This window comes from Telopea speciosissima, chromosome 6 (assembly GCF_018873765.1).
Source record: "Telopea speciosissima isolate NSW1024214 ecotype Mountain lineage chromosome 6, Tspe_v1, whole genome shotgun sequence".
Taxonomy (NCBI): Eukaryota; Viridiplantae; Streptophyta; class Magnoliopsida; order Proteales; family Proteaceae; genus Telopea; species Telopea speciosissima.
Genome location: NC_057921.1, coordinates 64354141 through 64377211, shown reverse-complemented (window position 1 = coordinate 64377211; position 23071 = coordinate 64354141). Strand labels below are relative to the sequence as shown.

The following is a 23071-nucleotide window of genomic DNA, read 5'->3' as shown; positions in this document are numbered from 1 at the left end:
AATAAGTGAAGTGACCACTAATCGGGGATCTTTATCCTCTCAATTACATTGCCCGTACTTGATGTCAAATATATCTAATAGAGGAGGCAGAAATGATTATCCTATCCCTGCCCAAACACATTGCCCGAGATGGGGTCCATATGGGATTTACCTCCCTCTATTAGATATACTTAATGTCAAGTAAGGCCAATGTAATTGAGAGGATAAAATTTCCTTAACTGGACACTTGGATGATCATCATTACATTTTCACCTTTATTGACAAAGTTAAAGCTACCCTTATTAAACAAAAACAAAAAAAAAAGGGAAACTCGGTCATTTAAAATAAAAAATAACTTTTTAAGGCAATTATTCTACTTGTGGTGGGCTAAAAGTTTAAACTATGAAAGTGGTCTGGAGTCTTATCACATGATCTCACCAGTCACCACCCTTGGTTACCGAGGTGACAAATTGTGACAATAAGGGTGGTCATTTACCGAGCCATGGGAAAATAAATTGGCCTATTCAATATCGATTCCTCAAACCATGCCCCCACATCGATAATCTGCAAAACCCTTGCCAAAAAACAATAAAACATAAGGGATACTGTATATATAAATGCATAAGGGGAAAAAAAAGTCACTAGATTGTGTGGAGCTTGCACCTAGACATAAGAAGGGAAAAATGATCGCCCTGCCTCGTAAAATGAAAATCCTACATTTGTTGGATGCTCTCACATTGGTGTAGGAGCTAAGTAGTTTGACAACAAACCCCCTCCCTATATACATAATTATGGAAAAATGTTTTGTTTTTTTAAATCGTTTTCTACCATTATACCTAAAATGAAGATGACCCAATTAGGAATCAGTTAGGTTCAATTAAGATTTAATCGGTTTTATTGGTTTGGTTTAGGATTTGACATAACTTATTTCGATTTTTCAAATTGCACACCCCCTCACATATGTCATGCGATCATGCCTTTCACCTTTTTGTTAAATTTCCCTTATTTAGCCGAAACTGCACTTGCACAGAGTAGGGAACCTCTCCCATAATCCACAATCAAAAGAGATCGCATATGAATCATTATCATCTACGATTCCTTGACCGGAGCGATTCCCTATTGCCTCTCACAAGAGGGGGGTGAGACCCACCTGAGACATCTGACCGAACACTCTGCTTGAATGGGATCCACCCTCCTCTTGTGAGAGGCATTAGGAAACTGCATACAATAAAAATTCGATTGCATCTACAAAGCATAAAAGGCCATAAGGGTAGCAACTGAACAATATACGTGGAAGGGAACGAGCGATACGTTCGAAGCGAAAATTTCCACATCAGGGGCGTAGGCACGCCGCACGTGTGATTTAATTTATCCCTATTTCGGGACTTATTTTTTCCGGTAAATATTTTAGGTCGTTGAGGGCTGCAATTGCTACTTGTGGAGTTGCGGGTTGAATGCAATTGTTTCCATTATTTTATCTTTTGAAAATGTTAACAAGGATTGCGGATTCATAAGTCGTAAGTCATAACGCCAATTTTCTCTCTACGAAATGATGTGATCTTCCGTTTTCAATCACGATTTTTAAATGACACGTGTCCATAGCTCGACCCTCCTTCAGACTCGGTGTATAAAAACCAGTAACTAACGTGGATTTTTTCCCGCTTTTGGGAAAGGAAGTAAAAAAAAAAGCGCATTAATTTGCATGAAAAGGATTTCTGTTATCCATTCTCACTCTTTCATGAACACACATACAAGCAAATCAGTAGGAGAGGGAGAGAAAAGGGAAGTGAGAAGTTAAATTTAGATGAAAGATTGTGCGTATTTCATTGTGAAATCTGAACAAATTTAGATTAATTTTGCTTTCAAAGAGTTGATGTTGTAGTCGCCGGAGCAATGGCAGTCGGTGCGGTTCTTCCGAGCCGTAATTTCGGTTATTTTCTTGGTTCAGGTATCGATCTTCAACTCTAAATCTGATATATACTTTATCCAATATTCTGTTATTGTCTTTGATTTTTGAGGTTATTTTATCTTATTTTTGGATTGGGGATGGATGGTTGTAATGGAAGAGTGGTTTGAGCTAGATTTATTTTTTACATTTTGTGTTTCCATCGATCAATTGTGCTCATTCTGATTTTCTTTACCTTTTTCTCTGTTTGAAATCGGTTTGAATCTGCTGATGCACGGGTTTCGATTCTTGCTTTGGTCTTTCTCTGCTGAAGGAGAGAAGTGCAGTCATAGGACCTTTCTGTAGTTTTTTAAATTAGTTTGAGCTAATTTTGTAACTGCATACAGTTACTTTCGTTGAATTATATGCTTAAAGCTGCCCATTGTGTTGGAAGGAGTGTTTACGGAAGTGTCATGACTCTGATTTCGTCACTGGGAGTATAGATGTTCTGTAGAGGATTCTGTATAATTTTAGTCATGTTCTCTGTTTCCTTGTTAAATATATTATTGTGTATGAACTGGTTAATGTTTCAATGTTTTTTAATTTTTAATTTTTTGGGGGTGGGGTGGGGCAGGGCAGGGCGGTGGGAATGAAACTGATTTGCTTATGCATGCATGTGATCTTAACTTATCTGAAATGGTTTGGAAGGTTGTGTGGACTAAAGATGTAAGGTTTAATCCAAAAGTGGGATTAGATCCACATAGAAACATCCGTTTTTTCTCTGTTTAATGCTTCAAATAATGAGACACTGAATGATAGTATGTATTCAGGAATTTAGTCTCCTTTTTTAGGCCCAAGCTCTTGTGATAATTTTCTCTGATGTTTTGTGCATAGTGTGTCATTTTTCACTCTACTCCGTCTTTCTGTAAATGATGAAGATGTTAAGTGCCCAGGATCTTGTTCTGATTCTATTATGGATTCTATCACTCACTCCCAATATCTTCTTGACCAGATTTTAGCATTTCATGTACTAATGAAGGTTAAAATATCTTTAATAGACACTGGATTTTGGATGGAGCCAGTTCTTGTACGTAATAGAATAATGATTAATGTTCTTTGGTGCAATTTTTCCACCCCCCCCCCCCACGATCAAAACAAAAAGAGAAATTAATTGGAGATCAAAGAATTTAGGCAGAAAAAACTTCTATGCATCAAACCTAATAGTGAGCTAAACTTATGTTCCAGTTATATAGTATTTCTTTTTCTTTTCTTGACCTTTCCTATTGTCGAAATTGACAGCATGGATTTTACTACAAAGTTTATGAAATTCCTCTGTCAACTTGAGCAAGGTTTACTGGTACATGAAGTCTAAATTTGGACCTTTGTTCTTTTGAAAATACATTCTTTTAATGTAGGAAAGAAATGTTTATCATTTTTCTTTTACTGATTCTAGCATAGCTATTGGCTACCCTCTCCAACTCCCCTCAACCCAAAAAAAAAAGAAAGAAAAGATAATCATCTGTGATATGTTAATAGGGATTGAGCCTGAGACATACTGTATAATGGGATTGCAAGAGGTATTTTGTCCAACATACAGAATAATGGAGGTTCTGTGAAAAAAAAAAACTCTTGTATTATGCATTTGAATCGCAGTTCAACTAGCTAGTATCTTCTATCACTTTTTTTCTATGACATTTTGGCTTTAGACAGCCTGAAATGGACAATGACTGTAATTTCTGGTGTTTGTCCACTCTACTGTACTGCTAACTGCAGAGCTAGTTCAAGCTGGTCCAGTGTTAGGAGGTGTTTAACTCCAGTATCTTTCATGTTGCAGCTTTTGTATAAGGATGCAGAACAGCTCCCCATTTCATCTGTCCATTTATTTTCATGTTGAACTTAACGTTCTGCTTGGATAACAGCTTGCTAGAATGTTAATATTCAGCACTAAGCAGTAAGGTAGATTGTCCTTGTTGTGTGCATGCACAGGTAGATGGAGCATGCTTTAATGCCTACTCTTGTTATTAATGATCCAGCAGTTTCCTCTTGTGGATATGGATGTACACTTATTCTGCAACACTACTGTTTGCTTTTGGCTTCAGTGTGCCTGAACACATCTAACTTGTGTATTTATTTTTTGGTACTTTCTCCACTTTGACACTTCTGATGGTCTCTTTTGCTACTTAGTAATTTAATAATCACTGCAGGAAAAGTATTTCAAACAGAGCAGGCTGGTACACGTCAAAGGGGAGAGCATCAAGGTGTTTGTGGTGCGAGATATGCACGGGGAAACATTTTCAACAAAAAATCACCTATTCTAAGGAAATGCTGTTCCTACATGTCTAGAAACTTGTATAGTCCAATGATTCATCTTATTGGTCCTTCAGACATGAAAACTGGAAAACGAATGACAGGAACCCTTGGTGAAGTAGAGCATCTTCATTCATACCCACCATTTGCTGAAAATCTTCATGCATTAAATCTTAAGCAAAGAATTCAAATAAGATGCAAGTGTTTTATTTCTTCATATCCCCCTGATGGCAGTTCAGTTCAGCCCAGAAAGCTGCATAAATTTGGTTTATATAATGGGCACGTCCAACACTCTGAGTTTCATATAGCATCTAGGACACGTGCTGAATATAAATCAGAAGAGTATGACATAGCAGGGGCGAAACTGGACTCACTGAGCTCTTCAGAAGTGCCGAATGAAGCTGCTTTAGTGGAAGGGAGTGTGCAAAATTTTTCTTGGCGGGAGAAATTTCCAAAGCGTTGGGTGATCGTACTACTTTGTTTTTCTGCATTTCTGCTCTGCAACATGGATCGTGTAAGTGCTGATCTCCTTTTATAGTGATGTTTGGACCATCCCAAAATTTATGGACTCCTTGGCACTAAACAATATAAATTCTGTGCAGGTCAACATGAGCATTGCCATACTTCCAATGTCACAGGAGTTCAACTGGAATTCTGCAACTGTTGGTCTAATTCAGTCTTCTTTTTTCTGGGGTTACCTACTGACTCAGGTTTGCCTTGAATATTGGCTCCTTAACAATAACATGAGTAGCAGTGTTAATATCTGGTTGTGAAAATGGAAAAACCCAAATGTGGAGTTCTACACCCTAAAAGTGAGAGTATTATGAAAATGGCATGTTCCACCAAAAGAGTTCACATGTGTTTTGTTTTAGGTGGTCCCACCCTAGCATTATTGTGATTTACCCCAAAGTTCTTGTTTGGGATGCTACAAAAGACAGTCTCGGTCAGTCTATGCAAACTGTATAATTGGATGCCCGCACATAAACGGACATGAAAAAATGTGGCAAGAACAATAGTTTGACAACAACTTTAGACAGATCGGACCTGGCCATTGGCAGTCAGACAGTTGACTGTCTGAACAGTGTGGGTAAGTAGGAAAATAAAAATTCAAAACATATATTAAAAGATTCATTCTTATATCTCATCGAGTGTAGCTTGGTGTTAGGATCGTTTGTTACTTGGGAGGTCTTGGGATTCAAATCCTGTGCAATGCACCTCAAGAGGCATTTTCAAACCTTAAAAAAGATTTGTACACTGTAACAGTGGTCTATGAAGAGGTCCGAATGTCTGGTCTGAATGATCTATAGGCAGTACAACTGTTTGAACGAGAAAATCTGTTGACCAGTCAATGGTTATTATGTTGGTAAAAGTCATGACGTAAGACTATTGTTCAGGCCCACTGAATGGTCTTTCTGCCTGGTGCAAAATGTCCATGAAAACACCAGGTAGGTAGATACTTAGTATTAATAGGATTTGTGATTTCATTTTTTAATGTTAGACACCTGCTATTCTTAGAAGACAATGTTGACCAAATTATGGACCAATTTTTTAAAACCTGACCTGGGCACAGAACTGGAAAGGCCTCAGGTCAGTCTGAGCTGGCTCATATGTTGTATAAACTAAATGCACATAGTAAATTAAAGTAATCTTACTTTTCGACTCACTAAATTCTGTGGTTAATGAGATTTGTGTGTCGGTGGTTTGGAAAGACTACTAATATGCTATAAACTTATAGTTAATCATACTGCTCACCAATTATCTCCCATTAAATGTTGATTAAACTTCCTATAAAAGAGCTGAAGATGTCAAAATTTGAATACTATTAAATCTACAATCCATTAAATTAAGGAAAGTTTTTAAACCTTTGAAAATGCGACCTCTATTAATGAGAGCTAATTAATAATGAAAAAGTTGCTAATTAATACCCATCAATCAGAAGGACTAATCAAAAGCTCCTAATCAAGAAGTCAAAAGCATAGTCCCTCCCCCCCCCTAACGTGGTCCTAATAGTTCTAGCTGGGTCTAAGAGAACTGTTCAAATAGAGGCAAACTCAAATCACGACAGTTGACAATCCTACCAGTCAACACTGCAGCAGACTACTAAAATGTCAATTTTTTTGTAGGCCGGACATGCTATATACTTGTGTAGGAACCTGAAACCTAATCATGATGCAAGAAAACAAACACAACAGAAAGAAAAACAATCACACAGACGCAACATAAAGATTTACATTGTTTGGCAAGATTGCCTACATTTACAATGAGACGAGAACTGCTTCAGTGCTTCACTAACAATGGAGAATAGAGTTACAGCCACTCGTCCTCATGCCTCCTCTTTTTCAGAGAATTCCCTCACTACAAATTATAGCGAAAAATATATTGGTACAGTGTACCAAAATCCCATATAACCCTAATTTTTTTCCCCTCAGGCCCTTCGGGCCCTACGGGCTTTTAACACCGTTCGGAATCTGCCCACAAACCCCTGTGACAGAATATAAGACATCCTACCCTCAACAACTTGTTATTTTTTCTTCTTGTCTATGATTATCGTTCTTTCAAAATATCTTTACGATTGGAATATCTAAATCATATAATGTGTTATATCTAACTGCATTTTCCCCCTGAATGCTGAATAGATTGTTGGAGGTATATGGGCGGATAAGGTTGGCGGAAAGCTTGTACTAGGTTTCGGGGTGGTTTGGTGGTCTATTGCAACAATTCTAACACCTATAGCTGCAAAACTTGGGCTTCCCTTCTTGCTTATCATGCGTGCCTTTATGGGGATTGGTGAGGTTGGCTTCTTGCATTGTTTGATTTTGGTTCTGTGAATCACTGTTGGTACTCTTAATTTTTATAACGTAAATGTTGAGGACAATATAATGCACTGAGCCATCAAAACACATCCTACTTGAGCCCCTGTTATTTACATGCCATCTCTCATACAAACATTTACAAGTGACAAATGCTTGTGTGTGTGTGTGTGCCTCCCCTCTTATCCATTTAGGATAATACATCCAAGATGATAAGAATTGAAAAGGGGAGGGGTTTGTAGTATTTCTTGATCACTATCCTTGACACTTGCAGTCTGGGATTGTCAATCCTGTAATACTCCAACAACAAGTAGGCACATAATGAGAAGGATATAAACAACACACCTTTCACAGAGTAGTCACCTAAATAATTTGTTAAGATCAACTGATCAATGGATGGACACCATCTGATTAGGATCAACTGATGGGATATAAACAATACACAACTTTCACAGAGTTGTGGGATGGAAAGTGATAGATATACTGAGCTAAAATAGATGTATTCATAATGGTTTCTACTATTTCCTTCTTTGTCAAATGGAAAGGTCGTCCAAGACACAAATGCACATGGATCCATGCGGATGATTTTTAACCTCTCGACCTATATTAGGGGTGTCAATCAGTCAGTTCGGTGTGGTTGTGGTTGGGCTGCATCGGTTTCGGGGTGAGAATGGGTGAATCCAAAACCAAACCAATAAGGGAAGGTTCGGTTTTGGTCCAGTTTTTGGTTGGATTTGCTCTTATCAGGTTGATATCTGGTTTAGGATCGGTTCACCATTTATATATAGACACAATTATGGGGAAAAACATGTTTTCTGGGTTGATATCGGTTTCTTATCAGTTTGGACTCGGGTCCAGTTTGATTTTCCATGTTCGGTGCGGTTATCAGTCGGTCCGATTTTCAGCCGGTTCCATAGTATCCCAAACTGAAGGTGTCCCAATAAGCAATCGATTCGGTCTGGTTTAGGCTTTTTTCGGTTGGTTTGACCGGTTTGGTTTAGAGTTTGACACCCCTAACCCGGATTTTTATGAGCATTACATTTCTTTCCCCCATTTGTTAGTGACGAATGATTTCAAGCAGGGTAAAGCTGATGCAGAATTGAAGATCTACCAGCGTAGGAAGTCCAGGAAGAACCAGGCCTAACGTGGCCCAGTTCTGGTTTGAACATGCTTAATGTGGTCTGGGTCCACTTTGTTTTATTTTAAGTTGTTTTAAGTTACTTCTGGTTCAGTTCTTGAACCGATGGTTCAATAGGTTCAAGTTAAGTTGTTTAGTTAATCTTATCTTATTCCCTTTTTTTAAAAATAGAGTTTACGAAAGGTGGGACCGTGGGACTACTAGGGAGGTCGGCTAGGGGTATCCTAGTCTGTTTATACTTGTCTCTTAGTCGCTTTTATAAATAAAAGACGGGGCAACATTGCAGCCCATGATTTTGTTCGCTGCCTTTTCACCTAAAAGCTAGAACTGTTAGGGAAGGGCAATGTCTATGTATACATCAACACTCCCCTGCAAGTGCAGGCCAAGATCCCATGGTCCTTGCACGTGGAGCTCATGCGGCATTTCCTTCACGTGGCACCAAGGGAGAAGCAATGTCGGGAAAACTCTTCCGATTGCACTTCCCAGGAGTCGAACACGTGACCTCCCTACTCTGATACCATGTTCTCTACCGTTTCACCTAAAAGCTCAAACTGTTAGGGAAGGGCAACGTCAATGTATACATCAATAGATTTTCATTTTACAGATTTATGTTTTATCTAGGTTGTGGTGAAGCAGTAACTTGCCTTGTGGTGATCTAAGGTGTCGATCGGTGGTGAAACCAGTCAGACCTTGCGGTGGGAAGCCCAGGTTGGATCTTTCTTCTTCTATCTTCTTCTTTATCAACTCCATTCAAAATACAGCAAACTGTGCTGCCATATCCTGCAACAGAATCAGAAGCAACCTGTGATACACCTCTCCTACTTCTTTGGGATTTGTTGCAACTGATCATAAACAGGTCAGATTTGCGTTCTGATTCCACAGAATTCATTCGGTCAGATCCTAAACATATTACTGCTATCAAGTTTTGATTTTGCTGACTGAATGCTATAATCCTAATCTGAGTTGGAATCATCAGTTGCTAATTTGGGTGGATATTCAAGAACTGTTTTTTTCCCCCCTTGAATTCTGTTGCTGTTGAAGTACTGTTCATGTGACACTGTTCACGTGAACAGTGATTTGGTTGATATGTGTATCTTCTATTTTCCTAGTCCTAGTTGGAGTCCTAGTTTCTAATTATGTCAAGTCCTAATTCTACTGTGAGTTGTTGGTCTTAGTTTTAGTTTGAGTTATTAGTTCTAGTTCTTTTCCTATTGTAACTTGGAATCCTATCATGATTAGGAACTCCTAATCTGATTAGGAGTTCCCCTTTCTATTGTAATTTGAGATTATAAATACAAGCATTATGAGGGAGACTGATAAGTTTAACAGTTCTCTCCTCTTCTTCATCTTTTCTTTTCTCTCAAGTTACTAGTTACAGGTCCTAGGTTTTCTACATGGTATCAGAGCTAGGCAACTAGTGACTGATTCTCTCCAAGATTGCCGTTTTGAGAGTCGTTTAGGGTTTCTTGTTTTTAGAAAGAAACCCTAGTTCATCGAAGAAGAAGAAGAAGAACTAGGGTTTCGTACATTGAGTTGCTGATTTGATTTGCTCAGGTTCTGATCTGCCTTTTTGGAGATCTATTTTCTGCAGTGTATTTTTTTGGAATCGATTGCTGTTCTGTTTGAAGATTCCTTGGAGATCGATCAAGGTTATTATTGGGAACAACTCTTTTTCCTGGCCAGTTTCAGATCTGGTTCTTGTTTGCCGCTGTTTTTATTCGAGGAGTTTTATTCCTTGTTGGGTATATGATATGCTGCCGCTACTACGATACCACTGCTACTGCCAGATTCAGTAGCAGGTTTTTTTTCTTCTCCATCTTGCAGGGGTTTCCAATCTGGTTTTTTGAAGAACAGACATCGATTTGCTGAATTGATCTGTTGGAACTTTTGTTTTTGCTGCTTCCCCAACTCTTCCCTACTTTACCGTACGGTCGGTTCGAAGACGAAGGTTTCTCGGTTCGACTAGATCCTCTCCTCCTGAGAAGCAAGTGAATAGAGAAGAAGTTGTTCTTCGATTTCTGGTTTCCAGGGTTGATTATTGCTGTGGGAAATTTTATTTGGATCGATTCATCAATTGTCGCTGCTGTTGTTTACTTTGATTGCTATCGAAGGTTTGTTTGTGGAATTAAATTCTGGTTTGCTGCTGAATCGATTTGATGTTGTGGTTGCTATCGGTTGATCTTGTTCGATTGCTGAAAGTTCTTCGTTTGCTGGCGGTTCCCCGACCTGGTTTGGATCTATTACTGCTAGCATTGAAGACTTGGTTGAGAATAAGACTAACTAGTTTCCTGCTGGGCTGGTTGTGGTGTTTAGTGCTCTGGTTGTATGGTGTTTGCAGCAGCTGTGGTTTTCCTCTTCCCTTTGGACTACTTCTCTTCCTTGCGAGATTTTGCAGGGTTGCCGCTGCATCCATGACTACCGCCCCTAGTTTCGTGAAGGTGACGATGGGGTCTGGAGGTTATTGATTTGGGCGGATCCTTTTTTCCGCCTTTGCTGGCTTCGTCCTGAGCTTGAAACCGTGGTTGCGTGAAGGTTTCAATCTCCCTGGTTTCTCTGTCGTAAGGTTGAAGACAACCTTCGTAAGTTGGTTTATTTAAAAACCTTATTTTATGAGTTCCAATAATTCCCTTGTCTTTGTCTCTTATTCTCTTTTATCCATTTTTTACATTCCTTTTCTAGTTTACCCTTTCTACTAGGGAATTAAATTATTTTCCAAATCTGTTCCCTTGCTTCATTATTTTCCAATAACCCCTTGAAAATTTTGGTTATTTACCAAATTGCCACCCTCCATAGCCATTCATGAAATTTTGGTTATTTTACTCATTGCATCCCATTGCTTTTTGTTTACCAAAAAGCCCTTGCAAAATTCTGATTATTTACGGAACTGCCATTATTTTTTCATCCATTCCCCTATTTGCCTACCCAATTGACCCTTGAAATTTCTGGTTTATTACCATTTTGCCCTTTGGCTTGGATTGTATTTCAAAGTGGATTTCCACCAAATTACAGCCATGCCATCCTTTTTCCAACTCCATTCCATTTCAATAATTCCCTTCATATCTCATATCTTTGGTATTTACCCATAACACCTTTGGAAACTTCTGGTAAATTACAATTTTACCATTCCTTCCTTAATAATTACCTGTAGCACTTTTAGAAAATTTTGGAATACTATGTTTTTGCCCTATCTTTTACATTATCTCTGTTATGTCCACGTGAGGGGGGAATTATGTACAACACACCTGCAGACATTGTAGAAGCAGAACTTGCAGGAACACTAGGTGCAAAGCATAGAAGATCAGAGTTTTCACCATTGCCAATGGGTATCTACTTTGTTATTGGGTTGAGTTTGCCGTAAGGGGGAGATTGAAGTATTGAAGAGTATTGAAGATATATGGTTGTTGCCTATTTGAGGACTTTCAGTTGGGTTGATACAGTATTTTTGCCGCTGCTGATTCGGTTGTTTTATTTGCTTCTTTGCTCTAGTTATTTCACTTCAAGATTCTAAGTCACTATGACAATCTGAGATTCATCACTGGATAGCTATTGAAGATCGTTGAGAGCTACCTTTTTTGGAAGACATTCCAGTCCCGGTTTGCTGATCATGTCTGTCCAAGTTTTGAAGATCTATTTTTTCAAGTTCTTGAAGGTTTATTTGGGAGTTGCATTCATATGTCAAGCTGGATTCTGTTGCAACTTAGTTTCTTCTCATTTTGTTCAAGTTGGGCATTGATACCTTGTATGCGCCAACTTGAGGGGGAGTGTTTGCATTATTTGGAGTTCTTTTTTCCTTTTAGTTCAAGCTGGATCTTCTTTCTTTACTTATTTGGATAATCCAGCTTGAGGGGGAGTGTTGAAGTACTGTTCATGTGACACTGTTCACATGAACAGTGATTTGGTTGATATGTGTATCTTCTATTTTCCTAGTCCTAGTTGGAGTCCTAGTTTCTAATTATGTCAAGTCCTAATTCTACTGTGAGTTATTAGTCTTAGTTTCAGTTTGAGTTATTAGTTCTAGTTCTTTTCCTATTGTAACTTGGAATCCTATCATGATTAGGAATTACTAATCTGATTAGGAGTTCCCCTTTCTATTGTAATTTGAGATTATAAATACAAGCATTATGAGGGAGACTAATAAGTTTAACAGTTCTCTCCTCTTCCTCATCTTTTCTTCTCTCTCAAGTTATTGGTTACAGGTCCTAGGTTTTCTACAAGTCTGATTTCAGTAGTGGGAATATACTTGATAGTGCTGATATGGGCTCTGAAACCTGATCGTCCAAAAGACCACTTGGCTAGTCAAACTTGAGGTTTCCTACTACAACAAGGAATTGCCTAATTCAGCAGATCCGACCCTTGGATTTTGATGTTCTTTTCATCACCTACCCTAGTCCTGAAGAGGAACACTTCTTTTTTTTTTTTGGGTAAATGTCCTGAAGAGGAACACTCGACCAGGATTATCAAGCATCCTGACTTCTGGATTTTGTTTGGTGATATTTCTATTGAATTCTGGATTCTCTCTCTGTTTTACGATCCTGTTCTGTTGGTATTGGTTTCATTTATCAGAACCACATTACACTGAGACCTCCTATATATTCCTAGTAATTTCATATACAAAAAGGTACATGCTTAATGCTGATTCTGGTTAAACCGTTCAGAATGGATAATTGTTGGTCTCCTAGTCCTAGGACTCTCTACACGTATATGATTCTATTATTTCTTTCAATTATTCTCATGATACATTATATTGATTTAATTATAACTTAGGACATTTCTATCATGCATGTTCAAATGTTTAGCTTTTTCTATTTTGACTTTATTGCACCTAAATTACTTGGCTGAGTAGTGGGTTTTTATTCATCAAAATTCTCTCTTCAGGGTGTTGCTATGCCAGCTATGAATAATATACTCTCAAAGTGGGTCCCTGTATCTGAAAGAAGCAGATCTCTTGCATTTGTATACAGTGGCATGTACCTTGGTTCTGTGACAGGCCTGGCCTTTTCTCCTTTTTTAATCCAAAATTTTGGTTGGCCTTCTGTATTTTACTCTTTTGGTTCCCTTGGAAGTATCTGGTTCGCACTATGGCTGAATAAGGTATGTCTTGGTAATTTTTTTTTTTTTTTGGGGGCATTGGACATGATAGTGGTATTGAGAAAAGAAATCCTAGCTTCTACACTGGAATAAATTTATAATATACTTGCCTACTTAAATGCATGAGCTAACCTCTCTCTCTCTCTCTCTCTCTCTCTCTCTCTCTCGTACATTGTTTCTTAATAGAATAGTAGGCAACAACACTATTTGATGATCTCGCTCTTACTTAACAGTACTTCTCTCTCATCTATTTAACATTACTTCTTAATAAAATGGTACATTTGAGTGCTATTTGATGCTCCAAATGTTATTTCGTGGAAGTTTTTCTGAATTTTCTTTTTCCTTTTCTTTTTGGCTTTTCATAGGCACACAGCTCTCCAAAAGAAGACCCAGAGCTTTCTGCTGATGAAAAGCTTACCTTGGGTGGTAGTGCTTTGAAGGATCCTGTTTCTGTCATTCCATGGAAACTAATTTTGTCAAAACGACCTGTTTGGGCTCTTATAATCTCCCATTTTTGTCATAATTGGGGAACTTTTATTCTTCTTACATGGATGCCAACATACTATAATCAGGTATTTGATCGTGTCAAGAGTAGGAGATAATTATTTTGAAGTTTGATGATATATTGGTATCTATTTAATGCTTGAGCTCTTGAGAAGTGGTAAGTACTTCAGAAGGCATGGATAGAATGAAAATACATTATGACTTTGTCATATGTAATAAGTCCATGATGCCATTTCCATGTATTGGATTCGCATGCTTAAAACATGCTCCCAGAAGATTTTGAATTTTTTTTTTTGGTTTTGTTTTGGTGTGGCTTGAATTCTAATCCTATCACTTGATGTCATGCACCATGAGCATAGCCATTCAGCTTTAGTAGAAATTCATGGGCCTTGTGGTTTTGACAAATGGAAATCTTGGTCAGCTACTTAATTATTAACCACAAGTGCAGACTTGGGTTGGAGGAGGGAGGCAGGATAAAATGTTTACCAGATATCTATTGTTGTTAATTATTGATATATTTTTAGTGCTGCAACGTCTGAACCCATTCAACTTCCACGAACAAATAAAGTTTTATACAATTCAATGGATTTCTTGAAGCACAGAATACATATTCCTGTTTTTTTTATTATGAAACTGTAGCTGCAAACTCAGATTTTCCTTGTACTGGTAATGAACACATGCACATAGTAAGCACACAAATGTAATGGTATCTGATAGTGCACATGGTAAGTACACACATGTGTAATGGTATTTGATAGAACTCAATATCATCCCTCAAATAGAATACAGGGTATTGACTAAGATGACAGTGAGCTACATGAATCTTACTTCTCCCCTCTTCTTTGTGCAGGTGTTGAAGTTCAACCTCACTGAATCTGGATTATTGTGTGTCTTACCGTGGTTAACCATGGCTGTGTTTGCAAATATAGGAGGGTGGATTGCCGATACTCTCGTAACCAAAGGTCTTTCAATAACTGCAGTTCGAAAGGTAAGCTCTGCTCAGTGTTGACCAAGGAGCACATAACTGGAATTATCTATGAACATTTTCTTAGTGCCCATCAAGGTGGATGTTCCAGTGCTTTTACTGTGTCTATCTGTTCATTGTTTCTGAATATCTGATTAGAAGCTTATGGTTCACGATAGAAAATCTACTATTGTAAAATAACCGATAATAATTGCTTTTCCTGTTCTTATTTGACTATGAGTTGTCTGGATTAATTAGCTTTAATGCTTTTCACTCTCTGTATATGCATGTATGTTGGGTATCCTCGTCACATGAAGGAGGGAGATCCACATGCATTAATGGCAGTGAGAAGTTTGTATCCGACTCATCCTCTCTTTCTAACTTTTTTGTGTATAAAAAGGAGAGAGAGGCGGTAATGGAGAGAATGCGGGATTTCTCTCCTGCTGCCATGAGAGCATCCTCATGAGTCGTGACAAGCTTGCCAGCCCTTTTATCATCCTGTTGCCTGAGTGTAGAGAAAAGAGAGAACAGTTAAACCACAGAGAGGGTGCTTTGTGAGAGAGATGTAGTACAGGAACTGCTCTGGGGTGCACAGAATGGCATATAGAGAGTGCACAGAATTGCGTATAGTGTACATGGAATGGTGCACATAGAATGGTACACGCTCAAAAGGAGGTTTTCCTTGTACGAGGTTGCAGCGTGGTGATGTTCTCTCTGTCTAGAGAAGAAGGAAGTGTGCAGTTTTTTCTGGGTTTGTCATGTCGGGTATTGAGGTGAGAGTATTGTGCTATTGTAAATCAACCTATTCTGGTGAGCTGTTTTATTTTCCAAGAGGATTTTTTTCTCTCTTGATGTTTGGTAGTTCTCTAGCATTGACTAGAGAGAATTGTAACTCCATTATTTCTCATAGTGGAAATTTTTTCTGGACTAGGTCTCGTGGTTTTTCCCTTTCACCTTTGACATGTTTTCAACGTTAAAAATTGGTGTGTGTTTTTGTTATTAGCTTTGCACATATTGTGTTGTTGTGTATCTCCAGTAACTTGCATACAAGTGGGAAAGGGTTTGTTTTTTTTCCCAACGACGTAATTATAGAGTCCAACAGTCCCTTTAACAAATGCTTTTGTAATTTTTTAGAACTTACATATTTTACAAGGTGAACTAATTTGGACCATAAGCTATAAAATAAATTTTAGTAATGAGAACCAGTAATGCTTTCAAAATTGTTCGGTGAAACTATGATTTAACACTTTTCTGCTTTCCATTTCTTTTTTAACTTTCTTCTAAATCCTCCATTGCTGCAGATCATGCAATCAATTGGATTCCTGGGCCCAGCGTTTTTTCTCACACAACTGAGCCATGTCCGAACCCCAGCCTTAGCAGTGCTATGCATGGCATGCAGTCAGGTTTGGTCCCATAAATTAGCAAAAATGCATTTGGGGTTGATTGTATTTATTATTGACTTGCTTTGAGTTGGTAATTCACTTAGTCCTTTTCTGGGGTCATTTTATGCCAATTTGATTATTTAAACAGATCTTGTAAAGAGAATGGAAGTAATTGTACAGATTATAATGTTCCCTAGACAAAAGGGTAAAAAAGAAAAAAAAAGTCATTGTACACTAAGAACTATTCAGTCAACACAGTTAGCATACTGATGCCTGGGCATTCACATGGGTTTGAATATGCTTTTGTATCAAGTAGTATAATTGTTAGCATGGAGGCATAACCAGTTTGTCGCAAAATATGCAAATCATTTCAAAGAAGAGGTAGAAAATCAATCCAGTGGAGCAATTAGTGAAATAAATATTGAGAAACTAAGCTGTGTCACCTGTATCCGGCATCCTATTTCAAAGCTTCAAAGGAACTAGAGAAAACAACTGAAACCAAAAAAATTGCAATCAAATTTGAGGTAAGGGAAAAAAGACTGGCTAGAGAAAAGTCAAAATGGTCTTAAATAAAAAGATGGACTTAGTTTTCTATCAATGAAGACACTTCAATATTTCTTTGCTAGGCTCTTAATATTTTACTTAGATGGTATTATGATAAGAACAATGGGATAACTTAAAGCTGATATGTCTTTAAATTGAGTGGCATGGTGACAGGTCATGTGGCCGACTCCAATAAGTTGGGATCAAGGTTCAAAATTTCGATCTTGGTCGAAACCGATATATTTCACAAAATAGTGAAATTTCAACCAAAATTTTGCACATTTCAGCTAAAAGTCCGAAATGCGCATTTCGGTAGTCAAATAATTGAATTTTCCCCTGAAACTTCAGGCAAACCTATTTAAGTATGGTTACACATATTCAAATCATTAGCTTGAAAAAAACATACACAAAAACTGGTAGTTTGGCTTCGGACCCCAGGTTGCTACTGTACGTAGTAGCCTATTGTATCCTTTCTCTTATATAGCCTGTTCTCCACATAATTTAGTACTAGAGAACACAGAATTTAGTAAAAGCAGTTGAAATATGTATGAAGAATGAAGAAAAACCATTTTGTAATGTAGTCTAAATTGATTGTACATATTTTCCTTCTTACAGGGGTCAGATGCTTTTTCACAGTCTGGTCTCTATTCTAATCACCAAGACATTGGACCACGTTACGCAGTGAGTTTGCCTTTTTATATCTTGCTTACTTTGTGTGAGATTTCTTATGTTTCTTTTGATATGAGCTCCAGAAATCGTTGCTCTCCATTTAAGCAATTTTACCTCTATGGTATTTATAAATTTATTCTGCCAGGAAAACAAAAGGTAATTTCATACGGTAATAGTGAAGAAAACAGCAATGAGGGATTCATTCTATGTTGCAGTCTTTGGGGTATCAAGTCTGCGCTCGAATGTATTATTACATTTGCAAACTTTGGGGTCCCTAAGCTTGACCTCTTCCTCTTTTGAGTTTTCGGGTGAGTAGGGGCCATTTCTTGGTGCAATCATCTACTGTGTAGACACAGGTTTGAGTCTGAGAATGGCCACTTTGTGTGTGGAAGTGCCAGATGTTAGGACTGTATCCAATCCACCCCTTCCAGGACGCTGCAAAAGTGGGACTTGCACAGGGTTTACGGCCCTTCTGAAGGGGTCAAGTGGGATTCTGGGTTGGCAACATTCTCTATTCCATTCTATCATTTTTCCCTTTTAACCCAGGATCCTGGGGACATTTCATATTTCCACCAAAAGCAAACTTTCCAACTCATTCACGGGTGCTGAAGAAAAGGTTGACCAGAATCATGAAGTTGAATTTCAAAAGGCAACATGGTTTCAGGTTGGAGTAGGTCAGTCAGGCCAGCTGTCTTGACATGTTAAGGGGCCTTGACCTTTGGCACAACCAGAAACCTGGGACATATTTCCTTTCACGAGTTGGAAGATCTGACACCCACTAGAAGTGCGATGCCGCAGTCCCTCTGTCAAGGAGGCCATGGTAAGTGGTGATAGGGTGGCACAAAGTCTTTCTTTTTTTTCTTTTTGTAAACCATCACACAATTTGGATAGCTACATACAAAGGGAAGTTTTGTTTTATCTCTGGCATGAAAGTATATGAGGAACACAAGAATATAAGTGTAAGGAAAGATTTCTTTTATCCTTGGATGAAAAGATGTGAGAAACGCAAGAAGATAAGGATAACAGGTACACACATCTGGGTTCTGACTAGCATATTTGGAAGATACATTATGGGACAGTGTTTGCTTTTTTATTGCATACAAATTTGATGCTGAATCTGAACTTTTGAACTACCCTTGGCACTAATTTGAACAAAGGAACTTATGGGACGGACCTTGAAAAGGAGGTGTGATGCAGATAAGTCACCTAAAGGGCTTATTTTATTAGAAATAAGCCTTGGATTGGGTTATGTAGGTGTTGGGCCTTTGATTCCCTGGGTTTCTATGTAATGAGCCACTTTAATAGGCCTAAAATATGGATAGAAAGTAGGAAAATGAGATTTACTTCATTAGTTTAGTTAGAGTCCTGTTTTGAGTTAGTTTATTTCATTATTTTAGTTTCCTAGTCAGTTTATGTTTCCTTATTAGTTAAGGATTGGGTTAGGCCTTTCCTTTTTAGTGTTTGAGTCTATTTTTGAGTATTTTATATAAGTTTGTAAGGGACTAAAGTCTTGTACACGAATTTGATTAATGAGATTTTGGTTTGAGCCTTTTCTTTCGCTGCTGAAAAAGTATGTATGCTGTGAGACTCAGTGAAGAGTGAGAAGCTCTGCATATGGAGAGATTCCAATCAACACCTTGCGGTGAGAAGCCTGGGTGGATTGTTCTAGTGCTCATGTCCTTGTGATGCTACTCTTATACTGGATTTTTTTTTATTCTATCTTCTAAATCTGCTATTAACAAGTAAGTTAAAGTTCTGGAAATTTTCTGCTACTTCTGTTCTATCCGGAACTTATACGTTAAACCTTTTCTTGAGATTAAGCAATCCAGTCGTTAGAATTCATCCAAAAGTTGACCAGTTATTCCTCAGCCCTAAAGAGGAACTCGATTCAAATTTGTATATTTAGTTAAATCTCTAAACTACCCTTGTTCTTATGTTTTACACTACTGTTTTTTACTGAGTTATTCACTGAATCGATTTGTGTCAGTATTAATCTGTTTTGGCTGATAATTATACCCTGTGATCGGAATTAAAAATTCAATATAATTCTGTTCCTTGATCTTTATTCTTTATTTTGATTGGCCAAATTACTGTTTTACCCCTATCCTATTGCGACTAGGATTCTCCTACATCTTCTGATCCAACCATTTGATCAGTTTCTAATTTTCAGAAACTATTGTCCTACATGTTTACTGAACACAATTGAGTTTCAGCCCCATCCATCCATCTGATTTAGTTTAATTTGATCCTAAATGTGCTCATCTATTCTCTGTATGTCGATCCTGTTCTTGGTACTGTTTTGATCTTTAAAATATACTACATTAGGGTGGGTGAGTCAAAGAAATAAGTTAAGGGAGCTAAAATGAAATTTTCAAATAATGATGACAATCAAAATCTTCTCTTTTCATATTCATATATGACTATTAACACATATCAATAGTCTTGTCTATTTTATTTGCACATATCTCCTTCATATTTCATGGAAACGATGGAAATCTTTTAACTTTTGACATGCGAAAACTCGATTTGTTTTGTAAATTTTGGAAACATAGGGAGTATTGCTGGGACTATCAAACACTGCTGGAGTGCTTGCTGGAGTCTTCGGCACAGCCGCCACTGGATACATTCTCCAACGAGGTACAGCCACAAAACCAGCACTGTTTACTTAATATTTTAACAGTTGGAAGATATCACATTCATTCTCAACTGTTTTGGATGAACTTGATTATTTGATCTTCTTATTTAACTCTTGAAGGTTCGTGGGATGATGTCTTTAAAGTGGCTGTCGCCTTGTATATCTTTGGCACATTGGTCTGGAACTTCTTCTCAACTGGAGAGAAAATTCTTGAGTAGTAGAATATAAAATAATTGGAAGGAAACAAAAAGATGCACCCTATGATGAAGAAACTGAATTCATAGATGGTAATAGATGAAGAGACACTTGACCAGAAATCAAGTCTGAGGTGAATTGGGGGGGGGGAGGGGAATACCAGATTGCCACCATTTTGGAAGTTCTTTTCTTCCTACTCATTTGAAGCTCTGCCCCACCAATATGAGGTTTGTCGCTTGGCTTGAAAAACCGTCTTCGCACAGGTATCTAAAATTCCTTTAACCCTTACATACATGTTATAATATAGAAAATTTGAGGAAATTCTTCATGAACCTTTTGTCTCAGTACACTATGCAATAATTAAGCGAAGGAGACCTCATGGATAACCTTGAATCTCTTGTAGTTGGTTATGTAACCTTTGGTCCGTCTCCTATGTCAAAGTTACAACATTTTCGTATGCTGGCTCATGAATTTTAGGCATAATTAGACCCCTACGTATATGAGAATGAATGAACGAATGTACTTGTATAGTTGATGCATTGGAAAATAGTAGTCCCGAAAGAACTACATAAATTCCACAAGTATGGTCGATGATACTACTCCTCTTTAATGCAATCCGACGGTACGATGGCCATGGTGAAAGAATTCCTTCACTGTGGGAGAAGAGAAACTATTGCTGTTGATGAAATCATGTGTTTGGATTCCTGTGTTGTTTCCCGACTTGAACCTACCACCATTGGGTTGAAATGGAGCAAACTTACCATTGCAACAAACTACATGTTATATCCAATTTTTTTTATACACATACTATTTAGCAAGATTCAAAAGACTGAGACTACTAAGTACGAGAATATACTCTTATTATCACAGACAAAAGACCATTCTTTTCTAGGAAGGGGATGGTTTTTCGTCTTCGTGGCAGAACCAGTTAATTGGGGCCTAAATTTCATTGAATAGACTGGTTCAAATAGAGCAAAGAAAAATGGTTAAACGATAAGGGGAGAAGGCTGGGGTGGGTTCACGGCCAGCTTTCAATAAATTAGTGGCACACATCAATCACAGGGTTGGCACAGGAAAGCAAGGGGTCTTTTCCAAAAAAGGGAAGAAAGAGTAAGACACATGCTGTCCTGACCACACTAGCAGCATGTCCAGCCATTTCCCGAAAGATAAAAATCATAGTTTGAACTAGTAAAAAGAGAAGGATATATGGAGACTGGAGAGTGGCAGCCATGCTGCACATACGCTTAACCCTCAACACATGTTCTTTTTGTTTTCGAAAATGTCATTTAAGGCACTCTAATGGATGAGACGTGTTGAGCATTGAGTGTACGTGCAGAGTAACTGGACTGGAATAAATGAGCTATAGAAGGTAGGTCATACAGCCTCAAATTGGTTGAGCACGGTAGCATTCAGCAGTTCAGATTTGGAAAGTTAAGTACTACAAGGTAGGCCATGCATACAGCCTCAAAATACTTGAGCATGATAGCGTTCAGCAGTTCAGATTTGGTAAGTTGAGTTATAGAACGTAGGCCATACGAATCCGGATCAGCTACCCACATGGGGACGGGTGGGGACTGATCTGACCCCTCCTAGGGGCGTGGGTCCCACACCTTAGAGGCGGGTCCCACATCCCATGGAGGGTTCAGATAAATATCCCCACCCATCCCCATGTGGGTAGCAGATCTGTACTCGGGCCATACAGCCTCAAATTACTTGAGCATGTTATCATTCAGCAGTTCATATTTGGTAAGTTCTTATCCAATGTGATACAAAATCTTAATTAGTCTTCCCTGTCACATTCTCTGTTTTTGTTTAGGGCAAGAGATCACTGTCTGGTTGTGTGGCTTCTACACCAGCACAGGGCAAATGAGGGCCCAAGGCTATCAAAATGTGGTAATTTACATATATAGGACTGTAATGACTGGTAACTAGATCTATTGGGTCAATTAGTTACAATTACATATAGGACTGGAGGGTTGGCTGGAAACTAAAACTAGGCAAAATTTATTCTTCACACTAGAGGACCACAGGTGAAGAGAATCCAACCCACAGGGTTGTCACTATTCTCTTCTCCCATTATTTTACAAAGTCAGAAATGCCCTTAATTGGTAATATTTTTGGAGTCCTATCCAACCATCAGCATGGGTGAAGGAAACTAAGGAATGATAATAAAAGTTGTTTTTATTGTCCAAAAATGTGAAATCGACGTAGAACAAGTCCATAAACCATTAGAGGAAAGGCAAATGGCTGGTCTAATTAGAAATTATAGCTATATTGAAGTTAAAAAGATGGAAGAGGTGCTTTAATGTGATTAAAACCCTCGCCACCGTTTTAGAAATATTAAATGGAGGAGCGGGGGGTGGCAACCTAGATAGGTGGATTTAATAACTTTGGTGTCAAAGTGACCTAATTATCAAGTATGAAGGTGATGTGGTGGATTGATACAATTAACTTGTTGGTGATCACAAGTTCATGGCTCATCACAGGTAACCCATGACCCAAAATGCAATGGGTCTCAGATGACCTCATGTAAACCCGGTCGATTCAGATTAGCTGGATCCGGTCTATTCACAGGCCATAAAATTCTGCGTTGGGCTCCTCTGTAGCGGGATAGGAAGTGTAGCGCACATCCTAGACGGGTGTATCCAAACACTGTGGGTCGTCAGATAATGTGTTACACTCCCTGTCGCACTACAGAGGACCCAAATCCCAAATCTTAGGTTTTTATTTTTTCTTTTCAAACCAACTCTTCTAGAAGCTTCTTGAAAGTGACAGAAAAAGCCTCTTTCTGTTAATGAAGAGATTCTTCAATTAAAAAAATGTTAAGAAAAGGGAAGCCTGAGCCTAACGGAAAGAAGGGTTGGGTGGGACTGGGAGGGAGTGGAATAAATGAGGTCATGTGGGATGTTCACGCCATTGCAATAAGTATGTAGCTACCCTACCCTGTTAAAGATTAGAAAGAGTTCCAAGCC

The 23071-nt window shown here is 38.3% G+C and overlaps 1 protein-coding gene across 4 annotated transcripts; it reads left to right on the top strand.

The window, feature by feature from the left end:
* The first annotated feature begins 1666 nt into the window (after window positions 1-1666).
* LOC122664368 (ascorbate transporter, chloroplastic-like) lies at window positions 1667-20138 on the top strand. 4 transcript variants are annotated; one of them, XM_043860159.1, is made up of 11 exons: window positions 1670-1927; window positions 4069-4685; window positions 4774-4881; window positions 6808-6963; window positions 12995-13210; window positions 13573-13779; window positions 14562-14699; window positions 15977-16078; window positions 17216-17281; window positions 19822-19911; window positions 20030-20138. In XM_043860159.1, exons 1-11 carry the CDS (start codon window positions 1873-1875, stop codon window positions 20120-20122), a joined length of 1848 nt encoding a protein of 615 aa, XP_043716094.1. In that variant the 5' UTR covers window positions 1670-1872; the 3' UTR covers window positions 20123-20138. The 4 variants fall into 4 exon arrangements, with proteins under 4 accessions (XP_043716096.1, XP_043716094.1, XP_043716095.1 ...); XM_043860160.1 differs by having other exon boundaries at window positions 1671-1927; window positions 4075-4685; window positions 19822-19906; window positions 20025-20138; XM_043860158.1 differs by having other exon boundaries at window positions 1672-1927; window positions 19822-19906; window positions 20025-20138.
* Window positions 20139-23071: the final 2933 nt, after the last annotated feature.

Bases quoted from the DNA above. Each gene is read 5' to 3' on its own strand.
- LOC122664368 (XM_043860159.1), top strand. From the start codon at position 1,873: ATGGCAGTCGGTGCGGTTCTTCCGAGCCGTAATTTCGGTTATTTTCTT. The intron at 13,211-13,572 runs GTATGTCTTGGT...GGCTTTTCATAG, and splicing joins TCGCACTATGGCTGAATAAG to GCACACAGCTCTCCAAAAGA. The intron at 19,912-20,029 runs GCCACAAAACCA...CTTGAAGGTTCG, and splicing joins ACATTCTCCAACGAGGTACA to TGGGATGATGTCTTTAAAGT.